Source organism: Vombatus ursinus, unplaced genomic scaffold (genome assembly GCF_900497805.2).
Source record: "Vombatus ursinus unplaced genomic scaffold, bare-nosed wombat genome assembly UNPS02014811.1, whole genome shotgun sequence".
Lineage (NCBI taxonomy): Eukaryota > Metazoa > Chordata > Mammalia > Diprotodontia > Vombatidae > Vombatus > Vombatus ursinus.
In genome coordinates this window covers 10,135,933-10,163,880 of record NW_020954589.1, presented here as the reverse complement: position 1 = coordinate 10,163,880, position 27,948 = coordinate 10,135,933, and the positions used below count along the sequence as shown (strand labels likewise).

The 27,948-nt window shown below is 43.9% G+C and overlaps 1 protein-coding gene across 1 annotated transcript in view; it reads left to right on the top strand.

The window, feature by feature from the left end:
• Positions 1–27,948, top strand: part of GRM4 (glutamate metabotropic receptor 4) — a 293,779-nt gene that overhangs the window by 236,939 nt on the left and 28,892 nt on the right. The window contains exons 6-8 of the mRNA XM_027876584.1: positions 8,570–8,770; positions 9,704–9,840; positions 14,866–15,801. Of these exons, the coding sequence (XP_027732385.1) occupies positions 8,570–8,770; positions 9,704–9,840; positions 14,866–15,801 (1,274 nt within the window). The remainder of the gene's footprint in view (positions 1–8,569; positions 8,771–9,703; positions 9,841–14,865; positions 15,802–27,948) is intronic.

Here is a 27,948-nt window from a genome sequence, read left to right as displayed (position 1 = left end):
CTCCTCTTGAAGAGCTTTAAGAGGTCTTACTAGTTGTATGACCCTAGGTAAGTCATTGGCCTTACTAGTTTTATGACCCTAGGTTAGTTTCTGCCCCAGAAGACCCAGTGCCTCTTTTTCCCAAGGCAGTCTGTTTACTTTTAGACAAATTGAGGCTAGGAAGTTTTTCCATCTGTGGAGCAAAAATTATCCTCTGCAACTACCACAGGCTCTGTAATTCTGCCCTTTGAGGCCAAGAAGGAGAAGTCTAATCTCTCTTTCATGTGACAGTTCTTCAAATTGTAATGGGAACTTGGCAAATGCCTGCCCTAGATCATCTAAGACAACATTAGCCTTCTTTATTTATTTTTTTATTAATAAATTTATTTATTTTTAGTTTTAAACATTTACTTCCACAAGATTTTGAGTTCCAAATTTTCACCCCATCTCACCCCTCCCACCACCTCAAGATGGCACGCATTCTGAATACCCCTTCCCTTAGCCTGTCTTCCCTTCTATCTCTCCCCTGCTTCTCTTATCCCCTTCCCCCCTATTTTCCTGTAGGGTAAGACAGATTTCCACACCCAATTGAGTGTGTATGTTATTCCCTCCTTAAGTCAAATCTTATGAGAATAAGATTCACTCATTCCCTCTCACCTTCCCCCATTTCCCCTCCACTGTAAGAGCCTTTTCTTTTCTGTGGGATAATTTATCCCATCCTACCTTTCCCTTTCTCCTTCTCCTAGTATATTCCTCTCTCACCCCTTAATTTTATTCTCCAGATATGACCCCTTCATTTTCAACTCACCCTGTGCCCTCTATCTGTCTATATCTGTATATATGTACATATAATGTTTTCTCCTCCAACTACGCTAATATTGACAAAGGTCTCATGGATTACAAATATCATCTTTCCATGCAGGAATATAAACAGTTCAACCTTAATAAGTCTGTTATGATTTTCTCTTTCCTGTTTACCTCTTAATGTTCACTTGAGTCTTGTATTTGAAAATCAAATTTTCTATTCAACTCTGGTCTTTTCATCAAGAATGCTTGAAAGTCCTCTATTTCACTGAATGTCCATTTTTTTCCCTTGCAGGATTATACTCAGTTTTGCTGGGTAGGTGATTCTTGGTTGTAATTCTATTTGTTTTGCTCTCTGGAATATTATATTCCATGCCCTGTGGTCCCTTAATGTAGGAGCAGCTAAATCTTGTGTTATCCTGATTGTGTTTCCACAATACTTGAATTGTTTCTTTCTGGCTGCTTATAATATTTTCTCCTTGACCTGGGAACTCTGGAATTTGGCTACAATATTCCTAAGAGTTTTCCTTTGGGGATCTCTTTCAGAAGGAGATTGGTGGATTGTTTCAATTTCTATTTTGCCCTCTGGTTCTAAAATATCAGAACGGTTTTCCTTGATAATTTCTTGAAAGATGATGTCTGGGCTCTTTTTTTGATCGTGGCTTTCAGATAGTCCAATCATTTTTAAATTCTCTCTCCTGGATCTATTTTCCAGGTTAGTTGTTTTTCCAATGAGATATTTCACATTGTTTTCTCATTTTTCATTCTTTTGGATTTGTTTTACAGTGTCTTGATTTCTCATAAAGTCACTAGCTTCCAATTGCTCTATTCTAATTTTTAAGGGAGTATTTTCCTCAGTAATCTTTTGGACTTCCTTTTCCATTTGGTCAATTTTGCTTTTTAGGGCATTTTTCTCCTCTTTGGCTTTTTGGACCTCTTTTGCCATTTGGGTTAGGCTATTTTTTAAGGTGTTATTTTCTTCAATATTTTTTTGGGTCTCCTTTAGCAAGCTGTTGACTTGTTTTTCATGCTTTTCTTGCATCACTCTCATTTCTCTTCCCAGTTTTTCCTCTACTTCTCTTACTTGCTTCTCAAAATCCCTTTTGAGCTCTTCCAAGGCCTGGAACTGATTCATATTTTTCTTGGAGGCTGTGGATGTAGGAGCTTTGACTTTGTTTTCTTCTTCTGGTTATATGTTTTGATCTTCTTTGTCACCAAAGTAAGATAATATAGTCTGACTCTTTTAGCACTGCTTACTCATGATCTTGGCCAATTACTTGAGTTTTAAAGTCTTTGTTAAGGTAAGATACTGCTTTCAATGTGGAGGATATACTGTCCCAAGCTTCGGGGGTTTGTACAGCTGTTTTCAGAGGTACTTCTAGGGACCTGTAAATTTTCAGTTCTTCCAAGGTGCTATGATAAGGGGAGAGGTGTTTTCTCTCCACCACCACAACAAGCTCCACCATGCCAGCACTCCTCCTCACCCCAGGACTGCCCCTCAGAAACTATGACCCAGATCCAAGCACGGGCAAAGCCAGAGATTCCTGCCTCAGCACTGGCAAAGAGATCCTTGCAATCCCCCTCTGATCAACCACTCGATTCCCCCTCAGTCTGTGGGCCGGAAGCTCAGGAGGCAGCCATGGCCCACGCCCAGGACTTGGTGGCTGAAACCTAACTTCTCTCTCTTACCACGGTCACGGACTTTTCCCAGTGACCTTCTAAGTTATCTTTGGCGTTCGTGGGTTGAGAAGTCTGGAAACTGCCACAGCTTCCCGAGATTCAGTCCTCTGAGGCCTGCTCCTGGGTCGCTGCGGCCTGCGCGCCCACGCCAAACTGCACTCATCTGCCCGCTTGGTGTGATATACCTTTCTGATCAACCATCCAGGTTGTCTTGGGCTGGAAATTTGTTTCACTCTGTCTTTTTGTGGGTTCTGCTGCTTTAGAATTTGTTTAGAGCCATTTTTTTTTACAGGTATTTGGAGGGATTTGAGAGAGAGTTCAAGCAAGTCACTGCTTTCCCTCCACTATCTTGGCTCTGGCCCCTGACGTTAGCCTTATAGAAGATGCTGGGGGACCATACCCCAAGCCCCCATTACAAAATATTTATTACTTAATAAGCATTTATTAAGCTTCTATTAAGTGCTCAGCACTGTGCTAGGCTCTAAGGATACAAACATAAAAATGAAACTATCCTTGCCCTCAGGGAGCTTGCATTCCATCAAGAAAAAACAATTATCAACCTTCTTCTCCCCCAGTCTTTATCTTCCAACAAGCATTTATTACTGTGTGCCAGATTGTGCTTAGTGCTGGGGATACAAATATGAAGAAAAACAAATGACAGTCCTGACCCTGAAGAAGCTTATATTCTAATGGAGTAAGACAATAACACATATTGGGGCAGCTAGGTGGTGCCATAGTGCACAGAATGCTGGGCCTGGAGTTAGAAGACCCATCTTCCTGAGTTCAAATCAGGCCTCAGACTTACTAGCTGTATGACCCTGGGCAAGTCACTTAACCCTGTTTGCCTTGGTTTCCTCATCTGTAAAATGAGCTGGAGAAGGAAATGGCAAACTACCACTCCAGCATCTTTGCCAAGAAAACCCCAAATGAGGTCATGAAGAGTAGGGCATAACAAAAACGAGGCTAAACAACAAAGGTCATGTTGCCCACTAACGTTGGGAAGGCTAACGGAGCTTTCAGTTCACTAAAAATCCCCAGGTGTTTTCACATTTCACTTCTTTGATTTGTGCACGTGGAGGCCAATCTCACCTCTTTCTTCTAGTATTTCTCACCACTGGCCTTTTCTCTTAGTAGCTTCTTACTAGGACTCCTAGAGAATCTTGACTTCTTCTGCGTTCAACCTCCAAACCCTCACAGGGGAGGAGACCTTTGGCACTCTGGGCCTCAGTATGGGAACTAATCAGCGTCCCTGAGACCCAGAGCCCGTGTCCTGTCAGCCTGGCTGTTGAGCCTGCCACCGGGGGCCTTGCCTCCACCTTAATTATCAGTGTGCTACATTAATCGGAGTCTTTTGCTAAATGATTAACATATTTCTGAACCCATTAAGAGAGGTTATGACAGAGAGAGGCAGGCAGCTGTCTCGAGCAATTACTGTGTCCGCCCAGCAGTCCCTCTGCCAGGCCCAGCAGGAGGGGAGAGTATGACTGTAGTGCAGGGGAGCACAGTTATGGTGAAAAGGATAGGGACAGAAGGATTTTGGGGGCAGGAGGTGGGAGGAATATTTGAGCAAAGAAACCCTATTCCCTGCCTTCTTCTGGGCATATAGAAACGAGATGTAGATCTTTAGAGCCAAACAGAATATTAGGGACTGTCTAGTCTAATCTTACCATTTGATTGTTGAGGAAACTGAGACTCAGAGGGAGAAAGTGACTTGTCTAAGATTACACAGTGAATTAGTAACAAAGCTGGGACTTGAGCCTAGGTCTCCTGACTTCCAGTCAAGGATTATTTCCAAAGCACTCACAGTGCCTGGCACATAGTAGGTGCTTGATAAATGCTTATTAATTGATTGATATCTCTGACTGTATTCAATTAATTAACAAGCCTATTGGCCTGCTGTGAGCCAGGCTTTGAGCTTGGCAATGGGGTTACAAAGACAAAATTTAAAATAATTCTTACCCTGAAGGAGCTTACATTCTATGGAGTAGTGGGAGACAACGTGTGTATGTGTAAATATAAACAGATGTAGGGGTGTGGCCCTGTTAGACATTAGCAAAACTGAAGGTCAGAATGGACAAAGATAGAGTGAAATGTAAAAGGGAAGGCCTTTCAGATGTGACAGAAGCATCCCAACCCTTGGCTTGAATAGCTCAACTGCCTATGAAAAGGAGAGAAAAGACAATGAACTTGCTATGGGGCACAGTCTGCCTTCATATTTTTTTATTAATTTATTTTGATTTATCAACAATCACTTCCATAAGCTTTTGAGTTTAAATTTTTCTCCCCTTCCCTCTCCCCTACCTCCCCAAGATGGCACACAATCTGATATAGGCTATACATATACATTCCTATTAAACATATTTTCACATTAGTGATGTTGTAAGGAAGAATTAGAACCAATAAGAGGAACCACAAGAAAGAGACAACAAAGCAAAACAGAAGAAAAAATAGCAAATAGTATGTTTTGATCTGCATTCTAACCCTATAGTTCTTTCTTTGGATGTGAATAGAATTTTCCATCATAAGACTTTTGGAAATGTCTTAGATCCTTGCATTGCTGAGAAGAGCTGAGTCTATTAAAGTTAGTCATCACACAACATGACAGTTACTGTGTACAACGTTCTTCTGGTTCTGCTCACTTCACTCAGCACCAGTCCATACAAGTCTTTCCAGGTTTTTCAGAAGTCCACCTGCTCATCGTTTCTTAATAGTATGATAGTATTCCAATACATTTATATCCCACAACTTGTTCATCCATTCCCCAGTTGATGGGCATGCCCTCAATTTCCAATTCTTTGCCACCAAAAAAGAGATGCCATAAATATTTTTGTACATGTGAGTCCTTTTCCCATTTTTATGATGTCTTTGGGATACAGCCCTAGAAGTGCTATTGCTGGGTCAAACAAAGGGTATGCACATGTTTATAGCCCTTTGGGCATAGCTCCAAATTGCTCTCCAAAATGGATGGATCATTTCACAACTCCACCAACAATGCATTACTGTTCCAATTTTCCCACATCTTCTCCAACATTTATAATTTTCCTGTTTTGTCATGTTGGCCAATCTGATAGGTGTGATGTGGTACCTCAGGGTTGTTTTGATTTGTATTTCTTTAATCAATAGTGATTTAGAGCATTTTTTCAAATGACTATAGATGGCTTTAATTTCTTCATTTGAAAACTGCCTGTTCATATCCTTTGACCATTTATCAGTTGGGGAATGACTGTATTCTTACAGATTTGACTTAGTTCTCTATATATTTTAGAAATGAGGGTTGTAAAAATTCTTTCCCAGTTTTCTGCTTCCCTCCTAATCTTGGTTGCATTGGGTTTGTTTATGCAAAAAACTTTTTGATTTAATGTGATCAAAATTATCCATTTTATATTTCATAATGTTCTCTATCTCCTGTTTGGTTATGAATTCTTCTGTTCTCCATAAATCTGATAGGTGAACTATTCCTTGCTCTCCCAGTTTGCTTACAATATTAGCCTTTATATCTAAATCATGAACCCGTTTTGAATATGTTTGGGTATATGTACCTTCATATTTTTGTTCCTAGATACTAATCTGCATAAGACCCCAAGAGGAATCTGGGAAATCTAACTGGTTGGTCACTATAAGTTAGGGTAGGTTTCTTTAGTGAGGGAACCATACTCTGAATGGGAGAGAAATTGTCAAATAGGAGAGGTTGCCACGTGCATAGAAGAGCCGTGGCCCTCAGGGAATCAAAGAGGAGAGATGCCTGCCAATCCTATGTTGTGAGTCACTGCCCTTGTTGAAAGAGCTGAAAAGATCCCAGTAATATCCAGCTCAGTCAGAAGCTAGAAGTGGAAGAAAATGCAGCTGCCCATGGAAGAGTGAGCCCAGGGAGTTCAGTAAATATGCCCTGTCCTGTGAAGAGCCCAGAGATTAAGCAACTTTCCTGGCCCAGTCTGGCCACTTGACCTATCTAGCTGAAGCTCTGTGCTCTGTAATGAACAAGCCCAGTTCAGCTTCTGGTCTATTCGAAGCCCCATTCCCCACAAGCAGCCAACCCAGCCTAAGAGTGAAGCCCACTGATTCCTGTACCACCATGACTTCATGAGGATTCTCCTAAGTACGACAAGACATTGAAGAACTGCTCTTAAGAGATGTGAGTTGCCTTGACCACATATATTTTCTCCATGTTGAAATTTAGGCTCTCTGTTTTCTCTGACTCTGTGTGTCTTTGTGGGAAAGGGTGGCTCAGGTTTCTAGGGGGAAATGCTTTTTTACTTTCATTCTAATTCCATTTTATTAAATGTCTAATGTAAGCACTTAACTGAATATACTGGTCGATTGTTAATAGGAAGCACACAGGTGGGGGCTCATGAACTATAGTGTTAGGAATAGTAACTCACGGGATTATCCTTAGAACTTGAGGTAGCAGAATGCTCTGTGGGGCTCCAACCCCATCTTGTGAATTCAAGTCCAGATTGGGTGAGTGATCCTGGAAGAGCTACACAAAATACATTCAAAAATATTAATAATAACAAACATTTATATAGTACTTTAAGGCTGGCAAAGTGCTTTGCGTATGTTTTCTTGTTTGATCCTTACAACAATCCTGTAAGGTAGGTACTCTTGTTAACCTCGTTTTACAGATATGAAAACTGAATGAATGAAAAAGCATTTATTGAGTGTTTATCATCTGCCAAGCACTGTACTTAAGCACAAGCAAAAACAGTTCCTGTCCTCAAGGAACTTACAGTCTAGTAAAGGGAGATAATACACAAAAGGGAAATGGTGGCTGGTCTGGCATGCTTCAGTCCAGAAAATGATAGGAATGGTGATCTTGAACCACAGGAGAGTAGATTGATATACCCTTACTGGAAGCAATATCAGAGTTAATAAGTCATGATTTCCAACTGGAAAGGGAGTAAGAAGGATGTGAGAGCACACTCCTGGAGACAAGATGACTGAAGAAAAGGTAACCACAGATATAGGGAATAAAATTAAACATGCCTGGAGCCTGAATAAAATAGTGGGCCAGGTAAGGCACACACCCATCAGGACAGCATGGTGCCAAGTTGGAAACTGAGGCTGAGAAGTATTAAATGTCTTATCCAGGGTCATATATCTTGTAAGTGTCTAAGGCAGGATTAGAACTTGAGCCTTCTTGATGTCAAGTCCAGCCTGCTAACCACTACACCATCCTGCCTTCTCTAAGTACATATAAAGTAACTTCCCTAGCAGCTCAAGTGGGGAAAAAGGAAAGACGTTGTTTTAGGAGATGGTGTTTGAGCTAAAATTTGAAAGGAACTAGGGATTCTCTGAAGTAGAGATAAGGAAAGAGTGAAATCCAGGCAGGGGGATAAGATGTGTAATGTCATATGTGAGGTATAGCAAGAAGACATGGAGTGGGGTGTGCAGAATAAAGTTTGCAAAGGACTTGAAATGCCAAAAGGATGAATTTTAGTTGAGAACAATCTTTCCTGAATGGGAGCTGGTAGAATACAGGGCTTTCCCCCTTTATGTCATCCTGCAGTGGCTGGACTAAGTAAGAATCAGTACTCTGGGCTATGATGCTAGTTCATTATATGCCTCTGGAGTTCCCTTCAGTTTGCCCAAAATTCAAAGAGCTGGAAGGTTGGAAGCCAGCATTCAGGGGATCAGCTCTGCTCCTTGCTCTGGTAGTACCAGTGGGAGGTGCAGGAGGACCCTCAACTGGGAGCTGGGGGCCTGGGGTTCTTATCCCAGCTCTATAGTTGACTTCCAGATGGGGAATAATTGAGCAAGCCATTTCTGCCTCTCTGGACCTCAGTTTCTCTCTTTTTTTTTTTAAAGAGCAGATTGTACCAGCCAGGGGTGGGGGACCTGTGGCCTTGAGGCCACATGTGGCCCTCTAGGTCCTCAAATGAGGCCCATTGACTTAATCAAAACTTCACAGAACAAAGCCTTTTATTAAGGAGTCTGTGAAGTTTGGATTCAAAGGACCACACTTGAGGACCTAGAGGGCCACATGTGGCCTCAAGGCCACATGTTCCCCACTACTGACTCTGTCCTAATCCTCTAAGAACAGGATCAGTAGGGGTTAAGGGATTGGGGCTGGGATCTCAGGGGTCCCCTGAGTAACTGTATATTTCAGATCGAGAGCGCATTGGGCAGGACTCCTCCTATGAGCAGGAAGGGAAGGTGCAGTTTGTGATCGATGCTGTCTATGCCATGGGCCACGCTCTGCACGCTATGCACCGGGACCTGTGCCCTGGCAGGGTGGGGCTCTGCCCCCGCATGGACCCTGTGGACGGTGTGGAGCTGTTGAAGTACATTCGCAATGTGAATTTCTCAGGTGAGGCTGACCTGTTTGGGTTGAGGTTGGGGTTGGCTGGGAGTGGGGGAGTGGGGACCTTTTCAGTGGGGATGGGGCCACCTGGCAGGAGGTGGGACCACAGGTGCAGAGGGCAAGCACTCTTACCTATGCTGAGGAACCATCCAAGAGAGCTCGTGAGGATCCTTAGACCCTATGTACTGAGTGAGGCTGAGGATGTGAGCTCCCCAGCCCCCTCCCTTCTTCCTTAAGCTCCACTGCTCCTCCCCTCCCTCTCTTTCACACACAATTGAATGTCAAGAGGTGTCAAAGCCAATCACTCCAGGTGCCCATCAAATGCAATAAACTGTGAGACAAGATTGGAGCAGCCTAGAGACAGTCATTCAACTCTTCCTTCTAGACCAGGTGCATGCTGGGGTGAACTGGGCTCAGGGGGTGGGGGAAGAGGATTCCATTAAACCTTAATGAAGAGCTCTTTTCAAATGTTCCCTTGCTCCCTTGGATGGTGAGGAGGTTCCCAGTAATGTGTTGCACCCTAGGGTATGGAGAGGCTTCCGGATTTGGTCCTTCCAGTGGGGGGGGGGGAGTTCTCTGTGGTCTGTTCCTTGAAAAGTACTGTGAGGCAGTGCTTCAACAATAGATTTGAAGTCCGGAGACCAGGGTTCAAATCCCATCTTTACTGCTCACTCCCTATGTACCCTTCAGCAAATCACTTCTCCAAGCCTCAGTTTCCTCATCTGTAAAATGAGGGTTGGACTGATGGCCTCTAAAGTTTCTTTTTAAGTTTAGATCTATGACTCTAAGGCCCTAGGAATTCAAGAAGCATGAACCAGTACTCCTCACCGCCCTCCCAACCGAGAATCTAAGGATGGACGCTTACCCAATACTCCTTCCTCCATTCTCAACCTGTATGCCATTGGCCCAGACTCCAACTCTACCCTCCCATTTCCCCAGGCATTGCTGGGACCCCAGTCACCTTCAATGAGAATGGAGATGCCCCTGGTCGCTATGACATCTATCAGTATCAGATCCGGAATGCCACCCCTGAATACAGAGTCATCGGCTCCTGGACAGATCACCTGCACCTCAAAGTAAGAGATATGGGAGGGCCCTGAAGGGTGCCAAGGAGGGACTCAGATGCTCTAGGATGGCCATGGAGGAACAACAGGGTGGGTCCTGGCTCCATAGCTTGGTTGGACGTGAACCGCTATCTCGTCCTTTATACAAGGCCTACCCCAAGAGAAAAATGAAGACCTCCATAGCTGAATCCCAGACGCTTTTTCATGAGCCTTTTAAAAACATTCCTCAATAGATTAGGTACAGCCCTGGATCTACTGGGGAAGCTGCTGCTGGTCCCTCCCTGGGTTTTGTTTCCAGCTTTGCCACCAGCTGGTATAGCTATGAGCAAATCACTTCCCATTTCCAGGCCTCAGTTTCCTTCTTTGTAAAACTGGGGTGGATTGTTATTCAGTCATTTCAATTATGTCTGACTCTTCATGACCCCGTTGGAGGTTTTCTTGGCAGAGATACTGGAATGGATGGCCGTTTCTTTCTCCAGCTCATTTTACAAATGACGAAACTGAGGCAAAGAGGGTAAAGTAACTTACCCAGGGTCACATAGCTAGTTAGTGTCTGAGGCCAGATTTAAACTCAGGAAGATGAATCTTCCTGACTCCAGGCCTGGCACTCTATCCACTGTGCCTCCTAGCTAAAGTCTCTTCTAGCTCTAAGACCCATGATGTGCTAGAGAAATACCCTCCCTGTCTTAGCTGTTACCAGTCCCTTCCTATACTCTGGGGTGTCAAAGTCCTCCACTCTCCTCCTCAGCCTCCCTACTCCTCTTCCTGGTCTGGAGAGAAGGAAGAGCCCTCTTTCACTTAATCCAACCAAAACGTGGTATAGAGTTATAAACAAACCAACCCAGCTACTCAAAACTTTACCAGATAAGTGAGGGAATAAGTAAGTGATGATGATAATAATTGCTGACATTTATACAGGGTGTCTCCAAAAGTCTTAGTGCAGATTTAAACTTAAATCTGCTGTAACACTTTTAGGGACACTCAATATAGTGCTTTTAGGTTTACAAAGTCTTTTTACATACATGATCTCCTTTAATCCTCACGCAGGCCTAGAAGGTACGTGCTTTGATGAGCTATTTACGAAGGGAGAGTGTTATTAATTTCTTCAGCCTGCTCTGTCTGCCCTGAGAAGGGAGGGTGTCAGTCCCCTTAAACTGATTTCCTTCCTTTCCTCCCCTTCCTGTTCTGATTGAGAATGTGGTTAGTGGGAACCTATCACTCATCTCTGACCCCTTTTTGTCGCTGGGTATGTTCAAGTGTTGATCGTTAAAGGTGGTTGGTTCTGGCAGAAATGAAAGGGTTGGAGAAGAAGTCACCTTAGTTCTGGGCCCACCACTCCCCATACCCCATTAGGCCTCAACAGGCTCAGAGAGGTTCTCTTCTTTGACCCCGTTCTGTTGCTGCCATCCCAGCCCTGAGCACCTGCTTTGCTTTGTCTCTCCCACAGGGCCAGCTCTTGGCCAAATTGTGAAGGCAGCAAACTTTTTTTCCTTAAGAATCCCACTCTCATAATTCTGCCTGATCTTCCCTGCCTCTCTATCCTATGTATTCTCCATATGGGGAAAAACAAATAGGCTAATTTGGATAGACATGGGATACGAGTAATGAACCTGGAAAGATAAGCTGGAGTCCCAAACAGGTAACTTGTATTTTATCCTAGAACCAATAGGGAGTCACTGACATTTCTTGAACAGGGGAATGACGCTGTCAGACACATGCTATAGGAATATAAATTTTGTCAGTTGTGTGGAGAATGGATTGGGGAGAGGAGAGGCTGGGTGAAGGGACGCCAGTTAGTTGGTGTTGATGTTGAAGGAGTTCAGCCAAGAGATGATAAGGTAACAAGATGATAAAAGATGATAACTTGAATTAGGTTGGTAGAGTTGTGAGAAGAGAGAAGGGGATGGTTAGGAGAGCTGCTGAGGGAGAAGCAACAGGACTTGTGAACTGGTTGGATAGGAGGAGTGAGTGATAATGAAGAGGTGCAGATGACTTCTAGATCGTGAATCTGTGTGCTGGAAGGACGATGTTACCCCTCACAGAAATTAAGAAGGAGGGTGGTTTTGGAGGGAAGATAATGAGTTTTGTATTGAATACATTGAACGTGAGGTCACTACGGGACATCCAGCTTGAACTGGACCTAGAGTCAGGAAGACCTGAGTTTAAATCTGGCTTCACATGCTAGCTGGGTGACCCTGGGCAAGTCACTTAACCTATGTCTGCCTCAGTTTCCTCAACCATAAAATGGAGATAATAATAGTACCTATGTCTCAAGGTCTTTGGGAGGCTAAGATGAGATAATATTTGTTAAGTGCTTTGTAAACCTTAAAGCACTATATAAATGCTAGATATTTATTGTTATTATTATTCAGGTGGAGATGTAATGTACAGAGAAAAACAAACTAGCTTTAGAGTCAGTACTTGACTGTGACCTCGGACAAGTCTCCTTCTAAATCTGTGATGCTATGACCTCTCTACTCTCTAATAAAGCCTTCTTTTCCCAGTAAAGAATCAGATAAACTCATTCACACTGAAGTTTAAATGACCAACAACTGCTTAGTGTGTGTCTTCTCCCATTCCAGGAAGATTTGTATTTTAAGAAGGGATGAAGTCCCAAATAAATGAAGTTCTTATGGTCAGTTGAAGTTTAGTTTTAGAATTTCAGTTATCAAGGAGCATGGCAGGGATGGTAGAGAGCAGGGAGATATTCCAGTCTTTGGAATCATAGCAGGTCCTCCCTTTTCCAGGGCTATGATAGGGAAGAGGATCAGGGATGGGGTTACCCAACAGGGTTGATGGCAACAGAGAGAGATGAAGAAATGATGGAATAATTGGTGACAGGACCCAGGATTCAGAATTGGGATTCCTGGGTTCTATTCCTCACTTTCCTTATGACTCATTACAAAGCCAAGAGAGATCACTTCAACTCATTGGGTTTCCTTTTCTCTGAGAAATGGGGGCTAAAAAGCGAAATTCAAGATGGGATCTGCCAGATGTTTTGAATTCCTTGGACTGGGCCATCTTCAGTTGTCCTGTTGAATATCTGGCCACTGGACCCAGATGGTTCTAGAGGAGAAAGTGAGTCTGATGACTTTGCCCAACCCTCCCTCACTCAAATCAAAGTCAATTGCAAGTCATGTCACATCTTCCTGATGTCGTGGTCCTCTATGAGAACAAAGGACAAACACTACAATTACTTGGGAAAAGGAACGCTCCCTCTCCCCTAAGTCTGTAGAACTGGTTCTCATCTCAAGATGAGCCATTTTGAAAAGAAAGGAAGTTTAGCTGGGCCTGGAGGAAGTGGGTGTGTATCAACTGAACTGGGAGAGGGCACTATATTGGTAAGATTGGAAGGGCCAGGCCATCACTAGTAGCATGGTAAAATCCCTCCCCACACTTTGTTGCTGTCATTGACTGTCTTTCCCCTCTCCCTTGGCCAATTCTATGTCCTTGGCTTCTCCAGGGACTCCCCCTTATTTTCTCTTCTTGGAGGAAGCAAAATGGTTCAATATTCAACTTGAAGCCAGGAGACCTAGGTTTTAGTTACAACTTTGCCAGTGACTACATGACCTTGGGATGGTTGTTTCATATTCTTGGGCTTTAGTTGCATTATCTGTAAGATAAGGAGAATTATATAAACTGGGGATATTAATGACTGCCTTGCTAGAAGGCTGGAGGCAGGGTTGACCAGATACCCCATTGAATGTCCATGATTCCAAGATCATTGGTGCTACAATTACTACTGTCATGTTCTCCATCCTTTTAAAGATATGGATTTGCAAGATCAGCCCCAAAGAAGCTATTTCCTAGGCACCCTGGCTGGAATTCGGGTAGCCATCACCACGTAGTGATAGTGGTATCCTGTTGTATAACTCCATGACATTTTCAAGTGTGGATAACTGAGAGAAAGCAGGGATATAATGCAAGGTCTAATTAATCATGTTTTCTCCCTAAAAATACATTTAAAAAGCAAAAATACCAATATAGAACAGCTAATTTCTGATGACTATTTGTGAGAAAGAAATTCTCTATCCTTAGAACTTAAAGCCACTAAGTTCTATATTATGATATTCTGTTGTAATAATAATTATAAGAATAACTACTATTTATATAGTACCTACTATGTGCTAGGTACTGTGCTAAGAGCTTTACAATTATTATCTCATTTGATCCTCACAACAACTCTGGGAGGTAAATAAATGATATTACTATCCGAGGTTCACAGATGAGGAAACTGAAGCAAACAGGTTAAATGATTTAACCAGGGTCACACAGTTAGTAAGTATCTGATGCTTGATTTAACTCAAGTCTTCCTGACTCCAGGCCTGGTGCTGTATCTACTGTATTAACTTGGTAAAGATAACAGGAGTCATACAGCTTGTAAGGGTAAGGATGAATGCAAACACAACTTCAGATTCATAAAATTTTGAGTTCCATTGGTTTAGAAAAAAATTTATTTAGAATTTGTAGACTGCACTTATGCACCATCATTGATGGTGGGAACTCCTGGTGATGAAACTTCCTTTGCCAATGCAAATTAGTACCTGCTTCACAACTTATGTCTTAGAGAACAGCCTGGGACATTGAGAAGTGACTTGTCCAGGGTCACAGTTAGTATATATTATAGACAGGAGTTGAATGCAGGTCTTCCTGGCTGGTTGTCTACCCACTATGCCAGGCTGCTATAGTTTAGAGCAAGGTTTAAAGAAATGCAAACACCTAAGTACAAATCAAATGCCTTCCTGACTAAACTTCAACTGTTGCTTATTTTTGCTTTATACAAATGTGATTATTCCTTACTCTGCTTTAATGGATTGGTAGCATAATATAGTAGAACACTGATCTAGGACTTAGGAGATCTGGGTTCTAGACCTAGCTTTGCCACTTAAGCCTTGATAAGTCCCTTCCCCTCTCTGAATTTTAGTTTTTCTCTCTGTAAGGATGATGGTGTTGGAGTAGATGATCTATGAGATTTTTTCTGGTTATAACATTCTGTATTCTAAGATTTTGTGGTTCTCTGATCCCTGTTGTTGTCAGATGGAGCGCATTCATTGGCCAGGCGGGGGGCAGCAGCTCCCCAGCTCTATCTGCAGCCTACCCTGCCAGCCCGGTGAACGTAAGAAGACAGTGAAGGGCATCCCCTGCTGTTGGCACTGTGAGCCATGCACAGGCTACCAGTATCAGCAAGACCGCTACACCTGCAAGACGTGCCCCTATAACATGCGGCCCACGGAGAACCGCACAGGATGTCAGCCCATTCCCATCATCAAGCTGGAGTGGGGCTCCCCCTGGGCCGTGCTTCCTCTCTTCTTGGCTGTGGTGGGCATCGCGGCCACGCTCTTTGTGGTGGTGACCTTTGTGCGCTACAACGACACGCCCATCGTCAAAGCCTCGGGGCGTGAGCTGAGCTATGTGCTGCTGGCTGGCATCTTCCTTTGCTACGCTACCACTTTCCTCATGATTGCCGAGCCAGACCTGGGCACCTGCTCATTGCGCCGAGTCTTCTTGGGCCTGGGTATGAGTATTAGCTATGCGGCGCTGCTCACCAAGACCAACCGCATCTACCGTATCTTCGAGCAGGGCAAGCGGTCAGTGAGTGCTCCTCGATTCATCAGCCCGGCCTCACAGCTGGCCATCACCTTCAGCCTCATTTCTCTACAGCTGCTGGGCATCTGTGTCTGGTTCGTGGTGGACCCCTCCCATTCAGTGGTTGACTTCCAGGACCAGCGGACACTGGACCCTCGATTTGCCCGGGGGGTCCTCAAATGTGACATCTCAGACCTGTCGCTCATCTGCTTGCTGGGCTATAGTATGCTGCTCATGGTCACCTGCACTGTCTACGCCATCAAGACCCGTGGTGTGCCTGAAACCTTCAACGAGGCCAAGCCCATCGGCTTCACCATGTACACCACATGCATTGTCTGGCTTGCCTTTATCCCCATCTTCTTTGGGACCTCGCAGTCAGCTGATAAGGTGAGCCAGGTGGTTGTGGCCCTCAGGGAGGAGCTGGGGGAGCTGGACACCCTAATGTAGGGTGGGCATGGGCAGCTGAGGGGCCCAGAGAGAAGAGGATCTCCTTCCTTGGCTTTAAGGAGCCATATCTTAGCTTCTCCATCCTGCTTCTCTAACTTAATTTTCTTGTTCACTCCAAGTTTTCTCTTATTCTTTATTCTTTTTTAAAAATGTCTCTTTTATTCTTTTTTTAAATGTCTATTTTATTCTCTGTTTGCATCTGTGTATCTCTTTGCCTCTCATCCTTTCCCTTCTCTATTAGCCTTGGTTTCAACCTCCTAATTTCTTATCTTTCTTTCCTAGTCTCCTTTCCCCTTATTCATCTCTTCACTCACCCTACTCTTTCCTTTCCTTCTTCCTGCTCCCTTCATTTTTCCCCTCTGCCTTTTCTCTCTCTCCTGTCTTCTTTTCTTCCCTTTGTGCCTTCCTTTGTCCATCTCTCTTGTCCCTTCATCCATGTCTTCTCCTTTTATCCTCCCTCCCTCCCTTCCTTCTTTTTTTCCTTCTTTCCCTCCTTCTTTCCTTCCCTCCCTCCCTCTGTTTCTTCTTCTCACCTCCCTCTTTCCATTCATTTCTTTTTCTTTAACACAAAAGAGAACCAGAATTGATTCTCAGTAACACACCTATTGAAATATGGTTTTCTCCTCTGTATGTTTCTTAGGGAAATCCATGGAACAGGGACCAGAGATAAATCTTGGCCTATCTTCCCTGCACCCTCCCTTCTCCCCTTACCTTATGCCATGTCGGGAGTACCAGAGACATCTGTGGGGCTTAACAACTCTGTAAAAAGCTCCCAGAGACCCTGGCCTGCAGTGAGTCATTAAGTGATCCCTTCACTCCAAGGCCATCCCTACCTCAGGAGATTGGCACTGGGAACTGGAATGAGTACAGAGAAATGTAGGGGTGCCAAAGGTGTTTCTGCAGAGCCTTGTTTTGTCAAAAGCAGAAAGATAGGGAGGGTGGATGGAATGTTATTTATGTATTGAGGTCGCCTGGGGCTCATGTCTGGAGCTTCACTGATCTACTTTATTCACGGGACCTTGTTTTTAATGATATCTGTCTGGGTCCTCTCACCATCTATGTAGTAGAGAGAGCTCTGTGTTTAAAGGATCTGAATTCAAATCCTGACTCTGTTACTCACCTTGGATTTTGGACAGTCGCTTGGACTCAGGTTGTCTCACTATAAAATGAAAGGGATTGGATTAGATCATCTCTCAAGCTCTAAATTCTCTGAATGAATACCCCCAGATTTTGCTTTCGTTCTTCCTATTTGCCAGCCAAGGGAGGCTCACTGTCCTACCTCACTACAACAATCCCTTCCATTCTCCCTGTCTCTCCCGAGTGTCAAGATAAAACAGTGAGTATTTTTTAAGTGACTACTGTGTGCTTAGCTCTATGTTATGACTGTGGGACATCCAAAAGAAGTACAAGACACTAACCCATCATCAAGGAATTTATTTTCTATATAAGGAAACAAGACTAGTTTAGTCTGATAAAAGCAGTCCTTCCTAAAATGTGGTGGAACCAGAGAACCATTTAATAAAGTAGATTATTAAATGCTAAATTATGGGGTCCAGAGAGTAAGGGCTGTAGAGTTTTGGGGTGGGGTTGAGATCTGGTAGGGCTCCTTGGAGGAAACCTGGATGTGAGTAAGCTTGATAAAGGATGGGTGGGATTTGGAGAGCTGGAGGTGAGGGTGATGGGCATCCCTGGTTGGGAAATAATGGTATGAGTGAATACAGGAAGGCAAGACCGGACAGAGTATGTTTGGAGGCACCAAAGAAAGTAGTCTGAATGGAGCAGAAGAAGCTCTGTTGAAAAGAGCCCTGGATTTGGGTTGGGAAACGCAGGGTTCTAGTCCTTAACCTGCAACTATCTAACCCTGTCACCTTGGTCCAGTCCTTGCAAATTGAAGGAGTTGGAGCAGATGACCCTGACCGTGGCTGCATTTCTGACAGTTTGATAGGGAGTTGGTGTGGTCCAATAAAATGAAGAGGAAGATGATGATGTGGTACGATCAAACGAAGATGACGCTAGCTAACATACAGTATTTACTATGTGCCAAGTACTGTGATAAGAATGTTATAATTATCTCATTTGATTCACCCCCATAACCTTGCGATGATGATGATGATGATAATAATAATAATGATAATAAACATTTACATAGTACTTACTATGGGCCAGATACTGTGCTAAGAACTTTACAATTATTATCTCATTTGATTCTCCCCATAACCCTATGAAGTGGGTACAATTAATATCCTCATTTTACAGATGATGAAACTGAGACAAACAGAGGTGAAGTGACTTGCCCAGGGTATAGGGACAGGTAATCGATGTACCACCTAGCTACCTTATAATGCCCAAGCTTGGTGCCAAAGAGGGAATAGGACTCCTTGCCTTCTTTGCAGAGGTTGATAATTATTGGTGTAAAACACTGAATTTACTATCAGACTGGGTGTAGTGACCTTTGGCGTACCTACTTTGGGGGCCTTATATGGAGGTCATAATGGCTCAGCCTCTTCACTATCAAAATCCTTCTTCAAAACCTTGGGGTTGTCTGAGTAGAACAGTAGGACCCAAGCTTTGCATCACTTTATCATCAATCAAGGTACCCCCTCTGGTTGGCAACCACCTCTACCTTGGTGGGGTTGATTTAGCATCAAACCCTGACCATGACAAACTTCTAAGTATTGAGGAAAGAGGAAACTACCCTGATGCTGTTTGGTCCACATATATTTCCCTTGTAGGGTCAAATCTCTGGCACCCCTCTCCACGGTAGGATGACTCATCCCAGTAACATCCTTGCCTCTTCCCAGGTTATGAATATCTGCTTTCTTTACCTGTTTCTCACCTCTATGGCTCTGGCCACTTCCTAAGCTCAGCATCTCGCAGGAATTCCCCTTCATCTTCCCATCCTCTGGCACCTTGTCCAGATTTAGCTTATAAACCCTGAACAAAGGGTCCAAAACTCCCAGAAGTCACACCTACTTCCCAAGATTTGTCTTCGAGGACATAGGAAACAAAGTCTAGGAGCATGAACCCTGTGTCCCAAGGGGAGGAACTCCTATTTCCCTAACCAGCACAACCTAATGTCCTTCAGGTCTTCCCCCTCCCCCTATCTCTCTCCTCCCATGGTGAAATGTGCTAAGCAATCTTTTAGGGTGATTGATCTTCACCCTAGCCTGGCGTGCATCATCAGGAGGTGATGATGAAGGGTAGGTTTATTGTTCAGTCTTTTTTTTTTGTTTGTTTCTGGTGAGGCAGTTGGGGTTAAGTGACTTGCCCAGAGTCACACAGCTAGTAAGTGTTATGTGTCTGAGGCTGGATTTGAACTCAGGTCCTCCTGACTCCATGGTCACTACTCTATCCACTGTGCCACCTAGCTGCCCCCCATTCAGTCCCACTCTCCAAGACCCCATTTGGGTTTTTCTTGACAAAAATACTGGAATAGTTTACCATATCCTTTTCCAGCTCATTTTATAGATGAAGAAACTGAGGCAAATAGGGTTCAGTGACTTGCCCAGGGTCACACAGCTGGTAAGTATTTGAGGCCAGATTTGAACTCAGGACTTTTTGACTCCAGGCCCAGAATGATGGGTATTAATATTATTTGAGCTCAGCTACTATAATGAGTATAAGCTATTATTATTGTTAATACTATTATTATATATGTATATATATATATAATATAGATGTGTGTATGTGTATACAATATATAGAGGGAAAAAGAGAGAGAATTGCAGGCTGATTAACAGAAATATGGATTCATTTATGGAAGAATAGGTAGAAATATAGATGATAAGAGAGATAGAGATTATATGGTATATAATATTTAATATAATATTAACATTATTATTATTATCTGGGACCAGTGGAACAAATCTGATACCTCTGACAACCCTCAAGAAGACCGATATCATATCAGCACAAAAAGAATTCAGCATCTCTGCTCCCTTTTTGCTGTCAATCATTTTCATCCCAGGAACAGTGGCCCAGTACCTTCTTTAGTCCCTCTCTTTTCTCCACTAGAGTTAAACATGAAATAAAACAATTTGTTGTTGTCGTCATCATCTTTGGCTTTTCTTGCCCACCTCAATTCATTATGAGCGCTAACACTCCAGATGCTGCTTCTACAGGTCTGCCACCCAATTTCATAAACATTTTCTGTTACCCGCCCTTACGTCCAATATCTTTTGTTCTTTATCTAAAACTTCAGATGGGTGAGTGCCCTGAGCATCCACTTTATTCTCTTTAGAGAGCTCCTTTTCTTCCCTATCAAAATCATTTTTCTTCATGTTTTCAGAATTACCTTCTCAAAAGTTTCTCACACCTCTTAGACTGACTTCTCTTGTAAAATTTTAGTCCATGAACCCCTCCTAACCTGTCTTTCCTCTGAACCCTTTGAAATCTTCTGGCTCCCAGTCTATTCTCTGACCATTGCCCATACTTGGTACGCTCTCCATCCTCCAGTTCGCCTGCTGACCACTCTGGCTTCCTTTAAGTCCCATCTTTTACTGGAAGCCTTTTCCAACCCCCTCTTAATTCCACCGATTTTTCTTTATTAATTATTTCCTGTTTATCCTGCATGTAGTTAGCTTTGTATATATATGTTTGCTTGTTGTCTCCGCCATCAGATTGTAAGTTCCTTGAGGATAGGGATTGTCTTTTACTTCTTTGTGTATCTATAGCACTTAGCACAGTGCCTGGCACATAGTAGGTAGTTCATAAATGTTGATTAATTGATTCTTCCCCAAATCTTGGGAGAATAGCACTCACTATATGTAACGCATTGTACTAAAGCCCTGGGGATAAAAATAAAAAAGAGTCTCTACTCTCAAGGCTCTCTCATGCTGATGGGGGAGCTGACACTCTTGGAAAGTTCCAGCTACAAGTCTGATGGGAAAGTTCCAAGGTCCTTAGGAGGCAGCAGCAAAACAGATGGGAATATGTCTTCTTTCATGTCATTTCTACTGATAAAGTCCTATCAGTCAGATTTTGCCCAGATTTACTCTCCTCTAACACAAACTCTAAGAGGGAATAGTTACTTTCCCCTAAGGCTCCAGACCTCCACCCCAGAAACCAGTTTCTCCTTGTTAGTGAGCATCTCATCTAGAACAAAATTTCCGTCTTAGACACTATATAGAGACCCATTTTATGGAAGAAGAAACTGAGGTTCAGAGAAGACTTGCACAGATAGTAGGTGACAGAACCAGGATTCCAAGCCAGGTCTTCAAAGTTCCCCTTCCAGTGACCCTCTTCCCTGCCCCCTACAACTCCTCTGAGATCTGCTTTTTGCCTTCATTGTATGCCCCAATCAGGGACCTATCAGAGTGAAGCCAGGCCTCCGTGCCAGCCTCCCCTCACTTTCCAGGAGTCTTTAGATTGGCAATGATGAGGAATGCAAAGGGGGGAGATTTGATTCCTGAGGACAGGGATGGGGAACCTGTGGCCTCAAGGCCACATGTGGCCCTCTACATCCTCAAGTGCGGCCCTTTGACTGAATCAAACTTCACAGAACAAATCCCCTTAATAAAAGGATTTGTTCTGTAAAACTTGGACTCAGGCAAAAGGCTGCACCCAAGGACCTAGAAGGCCACATGTGGTCTTGAGGCCACAGATTCTCCACTCCTATCCCAGCCTATAAGGAGTCTTCTTTTCTCTGTTAGCATATACTGCCTGGCATTTTTATATTAAAAATCTTATATAAGATTTTGTGTGTATATTTACTAATTTTGTGATCTTGGGCAGGTAACTTACCCTTTAGTTTCCTTATCTGTAAAATGGGGATAATAATGACATTTGACAGATAGTGTGCTGGACTTGGAGTCAGGAAGATATGGATTCAGATCCCACCACAGATACTGAATAATTGTGTGATTCTGGACAAATCACTTAACCTCTTTGTGCCTCAGTTTCCTCATCTGTAAAAGGAGGGGGTTGGGCTTTAAAGTCCCTTCCAGCTCTAAATTGATGATCTGATGAACAGTTGTACTACCTACCTCACAGGGTAGGTGTAAGAAAAGGACTTGGGAAATGTGTGTTATCATGGTATGTATTTTATGTCCTTCAATAGATTGTGAATTCTTACTTCAAAGAGGAAATGGCAGAGACTGGGTCATCTTCTGTGTTCCCCACAGTGCCTGGGAACAGGGCTAAGCAGAGAGCAGGTGCTTAATGAATACCTGTCAGCTGAATGAAAAAAAAAAAGTGTGTGTGGGGGGGGAAGGGTGTCAGCAGTGCCATGGACTAGAGCGAGGTGCTGGGAAAGAGCTTTCAGCGGAAACATTAGCCTTTTGGGTGGGTTAGTGAGCAAGCCTGGAGGCAGCCCACTTCACTGGAAGTGAGGGGCAGGGAAGACTTTTCAATCAGATTGGAGACTCATCTGACCTGAAATGATCTGGCTGGAAACAGAGGGGAGGGAAATGGGTGAGTTAGATGAGGTATGCACATCTTCATCCTTAGGTCTAATTATGAACCTCGTGTTGCACCTTTCCCTCCTACTTGTGCTACATACTTTGCCAGTCTGTTTTGGGGAAAATGTTTTATAAAGTATGAAGTGCTATCGATAGTAAATTCATGTTATTATTATTGCTACTATTATCATCAATCATCTTCTCACTATAGCCTGGACCAGCTCAGCCCAGCAGCTCTTGGTCAACTGAGATAATAGAATAATTGGCAATCCAAGAGAAATAATTCCCTTGCCTGATAAGAAGACCAGCTCCTATTTGTGGGGCACCTGCCTGGGGGCCATGAGGAGGCAGCAGGGATAGTGTGGTGTGGTTCTTTCATGGACATTGTGTGACCTTGGCCAAGTGCCTTCCCTTTTCTGAGCCTCAGTTTTCCCATCTGGAAAATGGGAAGTTCAACTAGAAGGTCTCCTAAGTTCTTCAGCTCTGGTATACCATATTACACAATTTCATTATGAAATAACATTGCCATTCCATGATTATTTGTCTTCCCCTCAGCATCCAGCACAGGGTGTTATAGTTCAGAAGATCAGAGGCTCAGATCTGGAAGGAACCTTGAATCCATCTAGTTTAGCTTTCTCTTTTTGCAGATAAGGAAACTGAGGCCCAAAGAGATGAAACAACTTGCCCAAAGTCATACAGGTTGTGTCAAAGGAAGGATTTGAACCCAAGTTCTCTAACTCCAGAGTCAGTATTCTTTCCACAGTACCAAGGAGCATCAAATGAGAAATATATATATGTAGTACTTTGCAAGTTATTGTTATTATAAAGCACCTACTACTGTACTAGGTTCTGAGTAGTTCCTGCCCTCAAGGAGCTAACACTGTACTAGGAGGAAATAACTTGTACACTGATAAATACAAAATATAAATAATAATAATGAGTTAACATATAGCACTACTACTACTACTATTATTAGTTAACATTTATATAGTGCCAACTATGTGCCAGGCACTGTGATAAGCGCTTCACAAATATTATTTTGTTTGATCCTCAAAACCCTGGGAGATAGCTGCTGTTATGATCCTCATTTTACTACTACCACCACTACCACCTCTCCTACTAGTTAACATTTATATAGTGCCTATTATGTGCCAGGCATTGTGCTAAGCTCTTCACAAATATTAGGTGCTGTTATGATCCCCATTTTACAGATGAGGAAACTGAGGCAAACAGAGGTTACGGAGCTGATAATTGTCTGAGGCTGGATTTGAACTCAGGTCTTCCTGATTCTGGGCCTGGTGTTCTAGCCACCACACCACTTTTGGGGGATGAGGACAACTTACAACCAGGAGGATCAGAAAAGGCCACATGTAGGTGGTGGTACTTGAGTTAAACCATGGAAAAACCCCAGGGATTTCAAGAAGCAGAGATGAGAAGAGAGAGCATTCGAGGCATCCAGGGGGGATAGCTTGTGCAAAGATCCAGAGGTGGGAGATGGAGTCATGTAGTAGGAAAAAGTGGCCATTTTGGCTGGAATATAAGAGTATATATAATGGGCAGTAATGTGACATTAGTCTGTGTGGTAGACTAATCATGGATTGGTGACCTCTGCAGTGTGAGAATCCTCTTTGGCTGTACATATAGAAATTCAGTCATTTAGTTAGTCAACAAACATTTACTGAGTATTTACGATGTACCAGAAACTATGCTAAGTGCAGGGGATGCAAAGAAAGGCAAAAAAAAAAATCCATTCTTGCCCTCATCCTCTCATAAATACCCCAATGGAGGTTCTGCCCAGTATATATACAGGAGATGATTGGTAAATGTTTAGAATTAAATTCTCCAAGTTGCCAGGAATAGGAGAACCATTCTTCAAGGTGTACCTTTGAATTTCCAGTACAGAGGCAGAGATAGAAGGAGAGAGAGATGGGGGGGGGGAGACAGAAACACAGAGAGAGACAGAGAGTTGGGGGGAGAAAAAGACACAAAGAGAAAGAGAGAGACTGGGGGCAGAGAAAGACAGACAGTGGTGGGAGAGAGGAAGAGAGAGGGATACATGACAGAGAGACAGATGGGGGGAGTAAGACAGAGAAAGAGACATAGAGACAGATGAGAGAGAGACAGACAGACAGACACGGGGGGAGGAGAGAAAGATAGATAAAGACAAAGACATTGACAGAGATGGGGAAGAGGAAGAGAGAGAGACAGAGACAGAGGAAGAGATGGGGGAAGAGGGAGAGGAAGGGGGAGGGGAGGGAGAGGGAGAGGGAGAGGGAGGGAGAAAGAGAGGGAACATGAGATCTAGGAGCACTCTCACTCTAGCACCAGGTGTATAATGTCAGAACTAAGTAGCTGGTGCTTCTCCCGGGAAGAGTAGAATGCATTTCCCAGTATTAGCCTGGATTTCCAGGGCTTAATAGCTTGACCTTTCAGAATTACACTGAGCCAAGGGTATCTCAGCTTTGTGAGGTTAGAGTTCAGGCATGGGGTTAAGAGAGGTTGCTTTCTCTAGGATTTACAGGTCCTGAGCCTTTACACAACCACCAGGGGCCACCCCAAGGACCAGTCAGCGGTGAGCCTGGGCAGAGGGGACATTAGTGGAAAACAGCACTGGATTGGAATCAGTTTCTGCCACCACTTCTCTCTAGGATCCATTTCTGCCTCTGTAAAATGGGATGAAGTGGGGATTAGATTTCAGCGCCACCCCTGGACTAGAAGATCTCTTCTAGCTCTGGTGTTCTGGGGAGAAGGAGTTTGTCCTCAGCATCCTTATCTCCCTTTCAGCTCCCCCCACCCAATCCCTCCAGTTCCTCAGTGCTCTCTTGTTCCCTCCTCAATGCCTTTCACCCCATAACAATGCCTCCAGGCATGCCCTCCCTGTATGTCAGTCACTTCCTCCTCAGCATTGTGCCTGTCCAGTCCTTTCCAAGGCTGGCTTCTGGCAAAACTGTGAAAGAGGAACTAACTATAAACTCTTAGAGCTGGATGGAACTTCCAAGGGCATCTATTCCAATCCTGTCATTTTACAGATAAAGAAACTGGCTTTAACTGAGTTGTCTGAGATTATAGAGACAATAAGTGGCAAATCTGGGCTTCCAACCAGATTCCCTGACTCTTTCTACTACACAGAACCACCTCCCCTCTCTTACTCCCTGCCCTGCTTCCCCTTAACACTTTCAATTTGGGCTCCTTCCTTATGAAAATCTACTTTCAGAAAAAGTCCCATTTTGGCTCAGTAGATGAGGCTCAGTCCTTTCAGTCATGTCTGACTCTTTGTGACCCCATTTGGGGTTTTCTTGGCAAATATCCCGGAGTGGTTTGTTATTTCCTTCTCCAGTTCAACTGAGGCAAAAAGGGTTAAGTGACCGGCCCAGGGTCACAGAGCTAGTAAGTATCTGAGGCTGGATTTGAGCTCAGGTCCTCCTGACTCCAGGCCCAGCACTCTATCCACTGTGCTACCTGGCTGCCCAGAGATCACTTAGAGACCTCTTTATTTTGTAAAGGAAGACAATTGAGGCCAAGAGAGAGGAAATGACATGGCCTAAAGTCCACTGTAGCAGTCTCCAAATCCAGTGTTTTTTCCTCTACACCATCTGGCAAACTCATTGGTACTTGGGTATGAAGAAATGCCTGGTAAGATTAAATGTATTACACCTGAATGGGGAGATGTTAAGGGGACAGATCACTTATTTGACCCAAGCCAAGAAGAATGAAGCCTTCCTGATGGCCTTTTAGGCATTTTCAAGACAGTTTGGGGATGGGTTTGGGTTAAAAGGAACCTTCCTAACCCAATCAAATCATATCTGAGAGCCCTCTCTACTCTTAAGAGTTACACTCTAGCCTATGTCTCCTGTTCCCAGGGATTTGCTCTCTGCTAAGTGACAGCTGAGACAGATTTGAGCAGGATGGATGGAAACATTAATTTCATAGGGACCTCCTGAAGACAAATGCTTTGAGCCCAGAGGAATCTAAGACTCCTTGAGTGTCAGAGACAGCAAGACCATCTAGTCCAATCCTTTCATCTTACAAGAAAGGGACATGACTTACCCAAGGTCCCATGAGGGTAATACGTGGCAGATCTAGGATTTAAACCCAGATATCCTGACTCCCCAGGACCAGTATTCTTTCTACAATATCACTAATCCCAGAGATGAAGGCTTCCTGACCCACCCACCCCATCCCACTCGATCTCTTAGGGCTTTCCCATCTCCTTTCTTCCCCTTTACCCGTTGCCATTCCACTCAGGAGGCAGAATGCCTTCACTACGGGGTTCTAAGAAGGCTTAGAAAAATTGTCCCCTTGTAGCCCATCACCAGAGCTTCCAAAATGTACACTAACTTCTCCTTATCCACTACCCCACCCCTCTCCAAGGAAACACAGCCCTACAACGTAACTAGATCAAAGCCTCTGGGAATCAAATGCCCAGGCACCTAAACCCAAGAAAGGCAGATGGTGATGTTCAGAGGGAGCTTGGCCTGAGATTCATCAATGGCATCCTTCTCCCAAGGCCCCTTCTGCCCCATCCATCTCCTCCCGGTTTTTGGAGACTGCTGGAGGGCTCAGCGTGCCGAAGTTGGAATTGGAGACCTCTGTGCTCTTGAATTCAGACTCTGATATTAAGTGATTATATGACTGTGAGCAGGTCACTGCACTTTTCTGGGCTCCAGTTTCCTCACCTTGAAAATGAGAATAATAAAACTTGTTCTACCAACGTCATGGAGACAGTTACTCAGAAAGCTCATTGTTAATAGTAAAGGGATAGGGATGAGATCTGTATTTTTATTTGTCTAGGAAACTCTCTTCTACCAATGTAGACTTTCCTGGAAGCAGGATGTGAATCCCTGGTCTCCTGGCTTCAAGGATAGCTCTCCACCATTACCTCTTTGTTCACAATAAAGCTCTCTAGAAATATGAGCTTCTATGGTTACCTGGCACTCAACCACTCACCACCTAGCCATCAAAGAGTGTGCCCAGCTCTGGGCTAGGCATTGTATGTGAATACAATGAATTAGAAGACACAATCCCTGGCTTCCAAGAGCTAGACAATACACACAGCTAGGACCTCATATAACAAAATGGATGTTAAGTTGCTGATCAATAGCCCAAGAGTCCAGAAAAGAGAGAAGTTTCTGTAGGTTGGGCTGGTCAGAGAGTGCTTCCTGGAAGAGGTAGAACTTTGAAAGATGGATAGGATTAGGATGGGTGGAGACCAGAGGGAAGGCAATTGCAGGAGGGGGTGCAGCATGCTGTAGGGAGGAGATTGGACCTTATCCATCAGGCAGGGGAAGCCTCGGAAGGCCGAAGACCTACTGTGCAACTTCCCCACCCTCTCAGGAGGGAAGCCAGAGCCCCAGACCCACTCTGACCCTTGGGCCCAATCCCCACTTCCCAGCTGTTATGATCTGGACCCTTCCAGCTGTACCCATCCCATCCCATTCCCCTTTCAGTGTGTGGACGTGGCCACTCACACCATTTGAATAAGCGTGGCATCACTAACTACATTCTTTTCAGTAAGTTGGTAGACCACTGAGCATTACCATCATCCCTACTTCTCCACTCTCTAGACCCCTGGACAATGACATCAGCTATAGATGCACCCTAAGCATTCCTGGCCTGGCCAGCAGCCCTGAATCTGTGCCCTTAAGACCAGAGGGCTCTTGAGTTTGCCCTACAGATGAACCCCCTATGT